The sequence below is a fragment of the Typopeltis vanoorti genome, chromosome 20 (genome assembly GCF_054136105.1).
Source record: "Typopeltis vanoorti isolate ZY-2024b chromosome 20, IOZ_Tvanoo_1.0, whole genome shotgun sequence".
Classification (NCBI taxonomy): domain Eukaryota; kingdom Metazoa; phylum Arthropoda; class Arachnida; order Uropygi; family Thelyphonidae; genus Typopeltis; species Typopeltis vanoorti.
Window position 1 is genome coordinate 108,035,513 of NC_143568.1, and position 16,453 is coordinate 108,051,965.

General features: G+C 33.8%; 1 protein-coding gene across 2 annotated transcripts in view; it reads left to right on the top strand.

Moving 5' to 3' along the window:
* Tbcc (Tubulin-binding cofactor C) overlaps nt 1-15,458 on the top strand; it is a 28,445-nt gene extending 12,987 nt beyond the window's left edge. For both annotated transcript variants that reach the window (XM_090410126.1, XM_090410127.1), the window contains exon 2: nt 14,194-15,458. In XM_090410126.1, coding sequence (XP_090266252.1) covers nt 14,351-15,322 — 972 coding nt within the window. In that variant the 5' untranslated portion in view covers nt 14,194-14,350 and the 3' untranslated portion in view covers nt 15,323-15,458. The remainder of the gene's footprint in view (nt 1-14,193) is intronic.
* The last annotated feature ends 995 nt before the right edge of the window (nt 15,459-16,453 follow it).

Consider the following 16,453-nt stretch of genomic DNA (forward strand, 5'->3'; position numbering starts at 1 on the left):
TAAAACTTTCTTACTTGTTATTCTTTTCAATATGAAATTGAATTTTATCCTGCTCAAGACTAAATAGTGATCGCTTCCAATTTCAAATCCTCTGTACACTCTGGTGTCCTGCACCAGGGAGAAAACATCACTATCAACAATAACATAGTCAAAGAGACTTTTCTTATTCCTTGCCTCTTCTCTCCATGTGAATTTGTGCACATTTTTATGTTGGAACATGGTGTTAGTAATAACCAGTCCATGTCCTGAGCAGAAATCCAACAGATATTTGCCATTATTATTAGCTTTGCTCTTTTCTCCAAATTTTCCCAAAATATTTTTGGATGTCTCACAATCATTTCCCTACTCTGCTATTTAGATCCCCAACAAGGACCAACTTTTCCTTTTTCATTGTGTCAGTTGCTTTTTCTAAAGCATCAAAAAAACTCCTCCACTTCTACCTTAGTAGAACCTTCTGTGGGACCATAGGCACAATTAAGTCTCATTGTTCAGTTCCCCATTCTCATATTTACCCACAATACTCTACTTGACACTGACTGCCATTCAAGAAGATTAGCTTTGTATTTTGTGTTGAATGCTATGGCTACTTCTTTTCCTTGATTGTCATTGCCTGAATATAACATTTTGTATTTATTGTTCAGAAAGATCTCACCAGTTTTTGTCTTTTTTGTTTCAGTCACCTCTATTATGTCGATCTGGCTTTTTAACATAGCCATATTTCAAAAAGTCCTAAAGGAAGGGATTAATGTAATGGCATGTTACTGAAGATTTGCCATTTACATTAATCCCTTTAAGACTTTTTGAAATATGGCTATGTTAATAAGAAGAGGTGACAGCACACATCCGTGCCTTACTCGTTTGATGTTAAGGAAGTCTGTAATAATGTCATCAACTTGAACAGCTGTCTTTTGGTTCCAATATAAGTTTTCAATGATCCTGATGTCTTTACCATCTAATCCAATTCTTTTTAATAGTGCATTTTAGCATGTTGGATTTTGTCAAATGCTTTCTCGAAGTCGATGAAGCAAATGAATATTTCCTTGTTTTTTTCAATACATTTTTGGAATATGATTTGAAAACAGAGAAGAGCCTCTCTTGTTCCCAAACCGTTTCTAAAGCCGACTTGGGTATCACTGATGGTGTCTTCACATTTTCTGTATTATTTTTTTGAATTATTTTCAGAAACATTTTGAGAAGTGCCTTAGAATGAATTATTAGATATGACGATGTTGAAGTTCTGACAGATAATTTAATTTGGAGGAAATTTTTCAATGGGAAGCAAAGTCAGGATTAATATTAACTTTTCATGTAGTACTATCACATGAACTAGTATAATTACTAAAAGAATTTTACAATTTTTACACACACATATCGGCTTTGCATATGAACGGTCCTGAGACCTATTACATGAGTGCTGTGTTTGTGCAAGTGGTTAAAAGAAGAAAGGAATTTATTGAAGTGTTTCTCGAGGAGCTTCACCATCATCAAATTCCTGATATATACCCTCAAGGGGTGTACAGGATATGATAGTACTACATGAAAAATTACATCATTACTAACTTCCTATCTATAAGTTTCCTCCAAATTAGTCTGTTACCTGTCAAGACTCCAACAGCATCAGATCTTCTATTTCTGTCTTCTAAGGCACTTTTTACTGTATCAATCCACCGATATCTTGGTCTTCCTCTGGGTCTTTTACCTGCCTACTGGGCAGAGAACACTTGTTTTGCTAATCTTTCCTCTCTCATTCTGTTTAAGTGACCATATATCTGAGATTAGCTCTGCTAACACATTCCTGGATGCTGATAATATCAAGTTCTTTCCTAATATTCTCATTTTTAATATGATATTGCCATTGATGCCATCTGTTCATGCCCCTAATCTTTCACAGGACTCTCATATCTGTGGTCTCTAGTCTTTGGTCAAGTGTTTTACTTCTTACCCAGCTCTCAGATTCTTAAGTTAAAATTGGCTTGAATACTATCTTGTATACAGCTAATTTAGTATTTTGGCTAATTTCTCTCTTATTCCATATAAATTTCTTCGGTTGACTTCCTACCATACCAGCTTTGTTGATTCTATTGTCTATTTCCATATTTAACTTGCCATATTCACCAAAAAATTGTCCCTAAGTAGCTGAAATGTTTTACTTGCTCTATAGGTTCTCCATTTACAATGTAGTTGATATTTTCAATGTTTCTGCCTATTTTCATTGTCTTTTTAATGCTGACCTTCATACCATATCTATTACAACAGTCATTCAATTTAGTCATGGAATCTTGCAGACTTTTTCCTGAGATTAACATTTCCAATTTTGATATCAGGTTTAATACCACTTTCCTATATAATGCGATCCATATAGATAATGAATAAGAGAGAGGATAATGTACATCCTTGTTTGACACCAGATTTAATATTAAACCATCTTTCTGTACTTCAGTTCTATATCATGATCTATATAGATAATGAATAACAGAGGGGGATGACATACATCCTTGCCTGATACCAGATTTAACATTAAACCACCTTTCTGTACTTCATTTCTAACTTCTGACTTGCATTTCAAATAAAGACTAAGTATTGCTTGATATAATGTCCCATCGACACCATATAACTGTAGTGTTTCGAATAGCTTCTCTCTTGGCACCTTGTCTTATTCCTTTTCCAGATCTACAAAACTTAAATACAGATCTTTGTTATATTCCCATGATTTCTTAACTATCCGTTGTAAAGTGAAAATCTGATCCTGACACCCTCCATTTGGCCTGAATCCAGCTCGTTCTTCATCAAGCTTCTCTTCCACAATCCTTCTCAGCCGTTTCTCAAGTATACTTGGATATATCTTACCAGGAACACTCAGTAGAGAAATACCTCTGTAATTCTCACATTCAGTTTTATTTCTCTTTTTATATATGGGTACTATGAGCGCTCTACTCCAATCATCTGGAATTCGTCTCTCTGTCATGTTTTCTGAACTATGCAGTGCAGCCACTGTAAGACTTTTATACCTCCATAGTTGTGCATTTCTGGTTGGATATCATCTATTCCTGCTGCCTTTCCACATTTCAGGCTTTTGATGGCTTTTTCTACTTCAAGTATGGGTATGTATTCTTGACTGCATGCCTGGCCAGTGTTTTTTACCACTGTGCTGTCATCACTGCTTGTTTCATTTAGCAATTTTTCGAGGTAATCACTCCATACTTCAAGGATATCTTTTTCTCTTGTTTTCATGTCACCTTTATCATCTATAATTCCTTTTACAGCACTCTTTCCTCCATTTTTAAGCTTCTTCAACAACCTCCAGAATATCTTGCCACTTTCTTGGTATTTATTTTCTATATTCTTACCAAAGTCCTCCCATGACTTTTGTTTAGCTATTCTTGAAGAGATGGGGGTTATAATTATTGGGGAAAAAACAATATGGGAAAGACTTTTCCAAAGAGCAAAACTGTGGGAAATTGATCAAAGGAATTAGTTTGATTAGTTTGGAGCTGAACTGTATGTGGGTGTGAACCAGCAGCTGCTTGTGTTTGTACATTATAGGCTACTCCATGGAGTTCTTAGACTCATCGAGGGAGGCCATGGTGCTTGACATATAAACATGTCAAGCACCATGGGAAGTATACATCATACTTTGAACTCATTCAGTCATGGCACTCGTAACAGACTGGCAACCTATTCTACTCGCCACTCTCCAATATAAAAAAAACATAGCTCTTACCATCCTTGCTAACTACACTTACTTTCCATGGATGGTCCCTAGTTCTCCCACTACCAGACCTGTTCCGAAAAATTTGCTCTGGATTAATCTTGTAAAAACCTTTCAGTAATTTGTATGTCTCAATCATATCATCCGTTTTCTGCCTGTCAGCCAGTTTCTGTAACCACAAATCTTCAAAATGTTCTCGTAAGGTTCATTCCATAGATCTGCTACCATCTTGGTCACTTGCCTCTGGATTCTCTCTCTCCATCTCTTCCTCATCGCCAAGAAACCCTGGTGACCATATCTGTGTGCAGTAGTCAAGATGGAGGCTTCTCAAGGCTTGATAAAGAGGAATAGGAATAATAACCTGCTTATCTCTGCTCATCAAAGTATTCTTTAATAACCAAGTAATTTGATGAGTTGCTTTAGCCACTTTTGCTATGTGCCCTCTAAACTTTAACTCATGATTAATAGAAAGTGAAGGAATAGTAGCAGCTAGTTTGCCAGAGCAGTGCCCTTGGAAATACTTATAGAAAATACAATTGCAGCAGCAGTGTGTGTATTGGAAAGCTGCTGAAGAGTCACTGAGAGAGAGAGTTAAGCAGATTGCTGTCTTCTGAATACAGTCGAGTATTCTTAGATGCACCACCCCAAATGTGGGAACAATATTCTAATATCAGGTGGATTTAAATTAAACTTACTGTATCAGGAGCTGAGCAGAAGAGACGTATTGTTTAGAATGAAAAGAATGCCAAGCTTTTTTTGGAGGCAGAAGAAGCTAAATGTGAAAGCTACCTCAAGCAGAGAGAACTGATCCTGGTTGGCGAGCAGAATATTGTCAAGTGAGGGAGAGTGAAGCATGGACTTTCTTCCAGAAAATGAGACCAGATTGCATTTTGGTGTCATTAAAATTCACCAGGTTATTCACACCATTTGAATATGCAAGGAGATCAGTGTTTAAGGCATTGGTTAAAGAAAATATTGAAACATTAACTACCTGATCACTACAACATGGTTTTGAAATTGAAAAAGAGCAGTGTAAAAAAAAAAAAAAAGAAAAAAAAAGTGTATCATCATCAGCAAAGCTATGAATAGGATTGGATGTTAGAGGAAATTGTTCATGTATAGGAGGAAGACTGTAGGTGAAAACAGAGGGTTGAAAAATCCATTGACTAAAACCATCCACCATGACCTGCAAAGAACTACCAGTGAGGAAGCTAGCAATCCATTTACAAAGGAAAGAAGGAATACCATAAGATTGTACTTGGTAAGAAGACCGTGATGCTAGACCCAGTCAAATGCCTTGGAAATATCAAGAACCACCATTTTGAGTTTCTCCAAACTTTTCCATGGCTTTTGTCTAAAGGTGGGTGAGGTTGGATAGGAGATCTGCTATGGAATGAGAATGATAGAATCCATACTGATGATCACTAAGTAATTATTAAGTTTCAAAGTAGTAAAGCATTTGGCTGTTGATGATCTTGTCCATTATTTTTGAGAGTACTGAAGTAGAGCAATAGTGATATTTTGATGATTGATTTAATCTCTTTTTGAAATCAGCAACAATGGTTGGCCGAGTGGTTAGCATATCTACTCTCCAGCCAAAAGGCTGTGGGTTTGAATCCTGCCATGGGCATGGATGTTTGTGACTGTCTGTGAAAATACCAGTGGTAGTTGGCAGTAGATGGCATTGGTGTAGATGATGAAGGTAGTTGCAGCTGGTGGAATGGTGGAGATGGAGAGTTGTAGAGTGGATACCCTCCCTTGATGAGTCTTCGGACTCCCTAGAGGTGTTATGTGATAATAATTGGTTTCCAGCTAGGTGCCAGATAAATATGACAGCTTGAAGAGATGATACAATTCAGGTATAAGTTCTGGAGAATAGGCATTTAATACAACTGGATGGGTACCTTTAGAACCAGGAGCTTAATTTGGTTTCAAGATTCCTGTGTATTTTTTCTGTCTTTCTGGTGACATTTCATAGAGGTGGCATACTGTGAATAGTGGGAGATTTGCATTTCCCATCTAAAGCTGGAGGGAAAAAACTGGTGCTAAGAAGGTCTACCTTATATTTAATGTTACCATTACCATCAGGATGTAAGAGGTAGAAATGTGGAAGGACAAAAGTGTCCCATAGCCTTGTCAAGAGACTAGAAGGCTTAACTGCCATTTGAACAAGAGAGAAGCTAGTGCATTTGGTCCTTACAAAGTCAGCTTTAGATTTTTTTTTCAGTTATGAGCTGTGGTATAAATGGAGTGAAACTGGAGACTTTGACTTAAGCCTTTGGGAATATGCTGAATTTTTGGCTTGGACTGCTTTTGCACAGCTTTTGGAGAACCATGCTTTGAATAAGGATCAAGAGTTTTGAGTGGAGTGGGGGGGGGATAAAAACACTCATCTCAGTGAGAATAATTGCTGTTATCAGATCAGCAGGTGTTAGGATCAGAAGAGTGGAAGCAGTAATCAGACCATGGAAGCAATGCATAGAAATTCTGAAGATCATCCACATTGGCAACATTATATTGTGTTGCAGGATGTGGGGCTAAGAATGACAGAAGGACAAACTGTAGAAAATGAAACATGGACAAGGTTTTGTTCAGACTTGCTGGGAGAAGTATTAATATCAACAGTGTATTTGGAATAGCTCTAAGGTGTTGGCAAAAGATGAGGATTGTCAGGAATTCTAGTAGGTTGAACAATTTGTTAAATCATTACTAATAGCAAACAGTTCAGTTTCTCTTCCAGCTTAGTCTGTAAAGTTAATAAAGGGAAGCCAGTCTGAATTTTGGGTGTTTGTCACTTAGGAAGATTATCTCGTTGGAATAATTTGATTTTATGTGATTGAGTTTCAGAGATATGAGTGAAGTCATCAGAGTTAGGAGAAAAATAGAGGCAAAGTGAGGTAAGGCATAGGATATCAGATCTGAAAAGTTTGGAAGTCCTGCCCTTCTTATGGAAGTCCTCATGGAGGATGTAGTGAGAAAAGTTGAGGTGAGATGTTGCAGAGGATGCCAGTTATGGTTCAGTAATGAATAACATCAGGTTTGGATTTCTGTAGGTGGTTATGACATACACATGAATATTAGTGTTGAGAATCCCAGACACTGAAGTCAATCTGGAAGTTTTTTTATTACATGAATTGTGTTTTTTGTTGGATATAATAAAATAAATATTTTTCCTAAATATTTATTTTATTATACACATAATATATATATATATTCGCAATTTTTGGAATATATTTGGGAATTATATATGGTGTGTTAATTTGTGGAATTCAAAATATATAATATTGACCAAGTTGTAAGATAGGTGTCTGATGCTTTCTCCCTAACAAATAAAACACTAAGCCTCTTTAGAAGAATATTTGAACTTTTGTGATCAGTATTTATAGAACAACTCGCCACATATCATTTGGAAGAACCTTTGATATGCTAATGTGGAAGAGGTAGTCATTTCTATTCTAATTTTAAAAATTAATGAATTTTTCTGGCTATTTTTTAATTTGCCTGGGCTATAAAGAGCAGCAAAGCAAGCAACACAACCTGGTATGCTTATTTTACCTCTGTTGTGGTGAATTGTTAGCACAATACAGAAGATTTGTATTATTTACCTGCCATTTCTTTAAAGTCTATTTTTTTTGGTCTGAATATATCACTAAATATCATTGCAAAATCCATCTGAAGTATTCTGAATTTCATCAGAATTGAAGCCTTGTTGCATAGCATTTACAACCTTTGGTTGGTATTATCATAAATAGTAATGGACTGTTCTGGGTAAAATGTTGTTTAAAGATATTATTATTGATATTGCATATTTGACAAACATTTTTATGTGCATAAAAGGATCACTTTCAGGTCTGCAAATTGTCTTGTAGACTATAAATTCTTAATTACACACACACTGTATGAAGCAGTTCATAATACTAAAATGAAATTTCAAAAGTTGGCACCAGTTCAGAATTGATTTTTAAAGCTCAGCACCAGGGCCAGCTTAATACGATAAGCAGGCAATGTGTCACATTGAGGCATCTTCTTCAAGGGGCACTGAGTAGAAAAAATAAAATAAAAACACATTTTAATATTAGCATTTATTAAATGCGGGTATGCACTAAATATATTGTAATGAATACTATATATTGTAACTTTTAATAACATTTAGCAAAAACTGCATGTTGTTTTTCCTCTATGTGTAGTATAGAGCTGGCAAAAGCACTAGACTCCGGCTGTCCAGGACATCACGTTACAGAGGGCACCCTTACACTATTGACTTTCTTTTTTTTACATGCAGCATGCATTCACTAGTTAGGATGTGAGGCATGCACATGTACCTGGCTTGCACTCTCTTACGAAATGACATTTGGGCATTGTTTGTAAATCATTAAATTGTTGATTGCTAACCACACAGTGAATGTGTAGTTAATTCACACTGAGGTTAAATTTTTGAATCTACTTAACTAAGGCTTTATAAATCAAAGAAAAATTTATGCATTTCTTTAAGGATTTATTTTTATTTTTTATTTGCATTTTATTTTGTCTTACCAAATTTTTTCTTCAATAGATTTTTTATTTCAGAATGGAACTCCTGGAACTAAATTATAAATATCTAATTTTCTACTGGTTTGAAAGTTTTCACAGACAGTATTCAATATTATTACTGTATTTATTTATTATTATTTCATCGAGGAAGGGCACCTACTTTACAACTCTCCATCTCTGCCACTTAATCCACCAACTACAGCAAAACTACCACTGCCGTCATCTACCAACGACATCTATCACTCCCACCAGCACTAGTATTTTTTGTCTGTAAATTGCGTGGGTTCTGAAGACCAATTTCTTTGTATGTGGGATGAAAAACCCAAGTTTCTGGGAGAAAAAATCCTGTTACCTCTGTATGAGATCAGCTAACTCACCTTCAATTTAAAAAAAAAAAAAAAAAAAAATCCATATCAAAATTCCTCTCAACAAGAATTGAATTTAGGCCTTTTCCAATCAAACAGACAACGTACCATTCTTCCAATTGTGCTACAGAGGCGCTGTATCTATTACTTCATTTTACCATTTGATAAAAGAAGTAAGCCAATAATATTGTTTCATCCTCTGAAGTAGAAACTTCTGAATTCCAGACTATTTCTTTGCAATCTACAATCATTTGTTCAGCTGTATGTTGACATTATTCTGAGTTTTAGAAATTCTATTCTATATTTTCACCATATAAAAACAGTTTACATGAATGCAACAAAAAAAAAAAAAATTCAGTAGTGTTAGTTTTTTTTTCTTTAAAAAATTCCATATATGATAGCTTTACTGCTGCTGGAAATAAATTGTCTTAGAAATACTAGACAAAATCTTAGATTATTCTCAATGCTATTGAGAGTGTGACTTCTAGGCAGAAGTCACACTAAAGAGCCTCAAGCAGTAGTACATAATACATCAACAATGTCTTGTTTTGTTTTCAGTTCTATCCTATATAGAAATACCAAGATTTCTTTTATAGTGGTACAATATTTATGTAAAAATTTCTTAATTTATAATAATCACAATTTCACTCTTATTATCAAAAACTTATAAATTATTATCATTATATAAGCATCTCCACGGGGTCAGAAGACTCATTGCGGGAGACCCAAATTATCCACACTATCTATCATACCTCTTCTTGAACTCATTGACAGACAGAACACTCACAACTGAGTCAGGCAATGCACTCCATTCATTCACCAATCTTCTTCTTCGTCTATGATCTCTTATGCTTTTAAGCACCAAGATTTTGCCAAAGAGATTTCCATGAACAAGCCTTGGACAGGAGTCCAAGGCTTGTTCATTTGCTTCTTTCCAGTTAATTCCCTTCTCCAATTTTTCTTTAATTCCTTTTGCCAACCTTTCCTGGGCCTGCCTATATTTTTTTTTCCTATTTTCTGGCTTTCATATACAGTTTTTGCTATTCTTCCTTTTTCCATTTGATTAAGATGTCAAAACCACCTAATTTGGGCTTGTGTTATGAATCGGTTCAGAGGTGCAACTTGAAATCTGTCTCTTATAATTTTGATTTCTTATTCAGTCTAGTCTTGTTTTTTGTGCCACTTTCCTAAGATATTTCATTTCAATTGTTTGTAGTTTATTTGTGTTTCCTGTTGTTAACCAAGATTCGCAACTGTATGTTAATGATGGTACAAACACTGAACAGTACACTGCCATTTTGGTATTCTGGGTAACTTCTTATCTAGGAGTGGGCCTTTCATTGCATAGAATAGTTTTGTTCCAAAAGTAGTTTTTTTACAGGTGCATTAAATTGTCACACCTTGTGTTTCTTGACATTTAGTTGACAGGCAAAGGATGATTGTTAGTTTAAACATTACAGAGCGTAATATTTAATCAGTAATTATCACTTTGCTTGGGTTTGAATTTAGTCTGAATCATATGATAGGATATGATTACTTTGGCTAGGAATGAGAGTTTGAAAGTGGGCAGAATAGCGAAAAAAATAATCACTTGGATGTTTAAAACACTGGCAAGGATGAGATTATAGTATCTATGAGACCATGAAACAATGCATCTAGACTACTATGCTAAAATTTGGTTGCTTAAGTTTTGAGGATGAAGCTGTGGAGAGGATTCAGAAACATGCATTCAAGATGTCTGTGGGATGTCCACTTTGAGTATAGATTAAAGGTCTGTGGGTTGCAAAATTTGGTTACTAGACAGAAAATAAGATATGATAAAAACAAGTTAGTAAAGGAATCTTATAGATGAAAGATGAATTTCATCGCCTGGTGTGAGACCACTGTCCTGCTTATTGAAGACCTGAAGTGGCTTGAAAAAGCTCCATGTTTGGTTTCTGGACTATATAAAAAATAAAGAAAATTACAAAAAATATAAAATTGACAAAAATGGGGAAAAAGAAATTCTTAGCCCACCCACATTACAAGTATACTATAGGTTTAGTAATAACCTTTCGTGGGTGGTAACCACATAAAAACATTCAAATTAATTTTTTAGTTCATTGTAGGAGAGAAGGAAACAGTGGTATCTGTAGAAATTTGAGTGTAGTTAGTAAGGATGCAAGGACAAGATTTTCCTCCTCTTGGGGAAAATCTTGTCCTTGCAGTGAATGAGTGGAATGGATTGCCAGAGAGTTTGAATGCATTGACAATAAATGAACTTGAGGAAAGGTTTTTGATAGGTATTGTGTGAGTTAAGACTCCATGAAGATGCCTGGATAACAAGGTGCAGTAGTTTCATAGACATATCTAGTTATTCATATTGATTCATACTGCAATCAGGTATTATGACTAATTGTGAATAACTTGACATCTTTTGCCATTCTGCATAGATGGTGACAGGAATTGGTAGTGGCACTGCACTTTGTCAGTGATATTTTAAATCATTCATTGGAATATTTTCCTAGGTTTATGGTGATCTTTACCATAACAAAATAAAGAGAATTCCAATATCAACACGTAACATTTATTCTGTATTTTAGTGACATTTTTATTTATGTCAAGTTTTTTATTTTGCAATAATTCTTGATAGTAAAATATAGTTTCAAGATCCCATTAGTGATGTAATGCAAGAAATTGCAGGAGGAAAAAATGAAAAATATACAGGCATTTACTCTGTTTCGATTTCTTTGATTTGGTATTTAATAATAAACATTTAGCAATACCAGTTTAAACATAAGAGCATATCTGCTTCTAGTATAAACTTTTACCTGACTCAGTTCAGAAACCATGTCTGATTTGATTTGAACCAAGGTTATCTACTTTAGAATAACAAAACAGAATGCCAATAGGTGTTATGCTATAATTAAATAATTCAACAGACCTAGGTTTGAATTGAGTGAAACATAAGGAACGTTTTTTTCATTTGAAGATAGGTAGTTTTGTATGGAGATGACAGGATTTTCTCCTGAAAACTTGGGTTTTCCACTCTGCAAAACAGATGGACCAGTGAGAACACTTGCAAATAAGATTGAGTATAATGTATAATCTGTTGAGAAATGGAGAAGGTAATTATGTTAATACAGTACATAAATCTCAAGACTAGATGTGCTCTTGTTGTACTTTAGTTGCAAAGTTTAAAGACAATATTCTGTCATCTATTACATGTATGATGAAATTAGAGAAAATGGCAACTAAATTGCAAAATACAACCCATAGGATTGGATTTGTTTTTGAGACCTTTATGCCAAAACGTCAAATGACTTAGTTATTGACACTTTTTCCAATTATTCCAGCCCTTTTAATAATATATTGTGAAATAGTGGCAGAATCCATACTGGTGAATACTTGACACTTAAAAAGTTTCTAGGTAAAGAATTTTAATGAATTTCTTTATGCAGTAGTAGTAGTTGGTAACTTTTGCAGAGAACCAGAACTCATGACTCCTGTTTAGGCATGATGCAAGTTTCCCACCATGGCTTTACAAAATCAATTTTTGATATCCTGCTAATTTTACAACTGTAATATAGCATTTAGTGTAGAGAAAAGGAAATTGAAGACTTCAGTGAAACTAGTTACAACAGATTTGCTTCTTGTCTTGAACAGTAGTAGCACATGATCAGAACAGTGGCTAAGACATGGGACAAGAATTTAAAATGAATGGGGTATAAATGTATAAATGTTTTCATACCTAAGAATATAAATGATAAAAAGCCCGACCAGGAAACTACTCTCTCAGAAAACATGAGGTTGAAAATGACAGCTGTGCTGCATGGTAAAATAAATCATCAATTTCTGATTTGAATTGCTGAGAGGTTACAGAATATTTACATAGTAAATATTTTTTTGTAATTTACAATAAATATTGTAAATTACCTAGTGTTTCATTGTGATTATTTGATATTGTGATAAGTATATGAACAGTGTGTATGTGAGGAGCAAGTATGTTCAGCAACCTTGGAATTATAAACACTGATCTCTGAACAGGATGACTTTACTATCAGGATAAGTTAATCTCCTTATCTTGACCTTCTTCAAAAAGTTCAGTTCAGATGATTAGTGATATTAGGAGAGCAAATTTATTGAATCCAACAAATGAATTTCTAAGGATTTGCTTTGTAAAACTTTCTTTTAGGTGACTTTTAATTGTCATACATCCGTTACATTGGTGTGTCATGTTTCTTGCTATATTTTACCATCATACAATAAATAATTTCCAAGGAATAGTAATTTCACAGCATACTGCTATTTTCTGCATTAAGAAACGAAAAGCAGTGCAAAAGTGCCAGATTTTAAAATTATTTCACGGGAAGGTTCTGTGTGTGGAAGCATTAAATATTTAAATATAGAAGGTAACTGTTTTAGTATGGAATGTTGATTGTAACATGACATTTTGCCGTATTCATATGGAGTACTTTCTGACTGAAATTCAGTTGGAAAGGCTGAGGTTTGAATCTTGTCAAGGACATGAGAAACATTTTCTAGTTTTTTCAACTTAAAATTATTTGTGGCTCCCATCCAGAAAAGTGTACATATTATTCTTTAGTATTTTTTTTTATATAGTCCAAAACCCTGCCCTAGAGACAAAACATTGAACTTTAAGTGGGCTGACTTTAGACAATCACAAACATCCATAGTGGAATTTGAACCCACATGTTGGTTGGAGAGTGGTTAGCATATTCTCCTTATCCATACAACCTAGGATGGGTTGAGTCCCTCCCCCCCTACCAAGGAGGGCTTACAGCTAATTAATGCAGTCGGGTCTCCTTGCTGCATCCTCTAAGGCATCGTTTCTCAAACTGTGGTACATTATGTTATTTTTGGTCGTACAATTTTTACACAAAATATTTAAATATTTATTTAAATATATATTTACTATATTTCATTATAATGTAAAAGTTTCATTTATGAATATAAATAAATAATATAAATTTAAAATGTTTTATTCTTTGATTATAAACACTCCATTTGGTGTGTATTGATTTTTAATTGGGAAATGCTTTTATGGTGGTGGTACATATATTTTTTGATTCTTATTTATGTGGTACAAAATTTAAAAAGTTTGAGAACCCCTGCTATAAGGGCAGTATTTCTGACTGTAATCCGTGTGTGTGTTCACCGTGCTGGTTTGAAAAAAATTCGGTTCCTCTCTCCTAAAAAATCTGTTTCTGGGAGAAAAAAATCCCTACCTCCATATGGGTAGTCAAAAGACAAGATAAAGGTTCCTGATGTCTTAGACAGGAATTGAACCCAGGTCTTTCTGACCAAAGGGCTTTGTCTATACTGACTGGGAGCTACAGAGGCTCAGTTGCATGCATGCAGTTGTTGTATTTCCATCATAGCTCTTTCAGGGATGTTCAACTGTTATGAATAAATAAATAGGAATAACCGTATTATTCCTATTTATTCATATTAATCACTTCTGAGGTCAATCACCATAAGATAGAAAAGCAATGTACATTTTTTATTTTAATCACAATTTGATTGTTTATTACTGATTCATTTTCAAGTATTTTGAATTTTATATTGAATATTGTCTTTTATTTTCAGAAGCTAGCAGCAATCTTGTTATGCCTGCAAGTACTACTTGAATATATCTAGTCTTCATATTCTGTAATACTCAATCAGGGATGGATTAGAAACAATATGAAATACTCAAAGAACCTTTTCCTATGCTTCACGTCATAATCATTTTCTGCATTGAGAGATGGCTACAAGCTTGATAGAAAAAAATATTTTTGATCGTCTTCAGAAACGTGAAGATGCTAGGCTAGCAGCAGCTGAAAGAAAAAAAGCTGAAAAAGATGACAAAATACCAATTAATGAGCAAAAAAACTATTTCTCCTTTGCTTTTAATGAAGCAAAAGAAGTAATAGAATCCAAGCTAATACAGTCTGAATCACTTGAAAGCCATTTATTAGAAAAACATTTTAATAATATCACAAAAGATCATCAGAAGTTGCAAAAATATTTGTCTGACTCAATAATGTTTTTACCATCTTATGATATTAAAATAGCGCAAGATTCACTGAAATATTTACAAGAAGACATTCAGACTGCACTGGATACTTTACTTCCTAAAAAGAAATTTGCATTTAAATCTAAGAAGAAATTGGCTGAAATTAAAGATACTGTTGACCATGAAAGTCCTAGAATTCTACCAAGACTAAATCTTCATGCTCCTGTTTGTGGCTTTCAAAATTTGCAGTGTAAGAAACTGGAGATGTGTTCAGAAGATCTTGATAAGAAAGATGTAGAATTATATAAATTAAATCAGTGTGAAATTCGTCTGTATGGCTATCCCTCAGCTATTCATATTAGCAAACTCCAGAATTGCAAAGTTTTTTCTGGACCTGTGATTACTTCAGTGTTCATTGAGGATTGTGTGAACTGTGTGTTTGTTATAGCCTGCCAGCAGTTGAGGGTACATGCAACTACTGAAAGTCATTTTTATTTGCATTTAGTTAGTCGAACTATTATTGAAGATTGTACATCTCTGCAATTTGCACCATATAACTGGTATTATGAGACTTTAGATTCTGACTTTGAGCAAGCTCAATTAAATAAAAATTGCAACAATTGGAATGCAATAGATGACTTTAATTGGCTTGTAAAAGATGTACCATCTCCAAATTGGTCCATTCTTGAAGAAGATCAAAGAGTGTCTGACTGGGAGTGATGTTAAGTTAATAGTTTTATGCTTGGAATTTTTTTTATTTTTTATTGTTATGAAATTATTGCATTTTGCAAATATTGGTTGTACAATAAATTTTTAATTGCCAATTAATAAAATTTTTAGATTTGTTGCAACAGAACTATTTTTTGTGTTTAATTATTGAATGCTTTTGTCCCCCTTTTGGTTATTGAAAATTTTATTTCCTATTGTATTATCCCTTTTCTTATCCAAAAAAGAAAAGGGATAAATTCGGTAGAAATATTAATAAAAATAAATTAATAGAAATATTAATAAAAATAAATTCAATTTTTAATAAAATATAAAATTCATTTTTATCTATATTTAAGGACAGATGACTGTGGAAATTACAGAGGAATCATTTAAATACAGGTTACAAAATTTACAATAAAATCCTGAATAAAGAAACTTACAAATATTGCAAACAATTACTCAGAAGAACAGAATGGTTTCAGACCTGGAAGATTGCATAGACAATATTTGTGTTAAAACAAATTATTGAAAAAACTAAGATAATTTAATTTAGAGACTCATTTGGCCTTTATAGATTAGGAGAAAGCTTTGATAAAATACACAGAAAAATCGTGGAGTATAATGAAAAAACAAGGATATCCATTATATTTGATACAAGCTATATAAAGTTTATATAGACACAAAAATACAGTTAGGTAATAAATTAATAGAAGAAATTGAAATTAAGCTACATCCCTGTCTAACAATGATTATCTCCAACTCTATTCAATATACATATATTGATCAGATTATTAAAATATGTAACACAGTAAAGCAGTATCTGGTTAACCAGAAGAATTGTTATCAATACAATGCTGTATTCAGATGATCAGATTATATTACAAGACAATGAAGATGTCCTTCAAAAATCACTTTATGAATTAAATAAAAATAAGCCATCAATGCAATTTCAAAATTTCACAAAAGAAAGTCATTTGGCATTTAAGAAAGGCATTTAAAGGTTGGTCATGTTTGATCAAAAATAGTCATAGAAAATGAAATAGAACAGATGACAGTTATTATACTACTATCTTCACTGGGCATCTACAGATGCTGTATGGTCACTCTGATGCTTGATGTGCCACACCAGGCCTCGCCATGTAG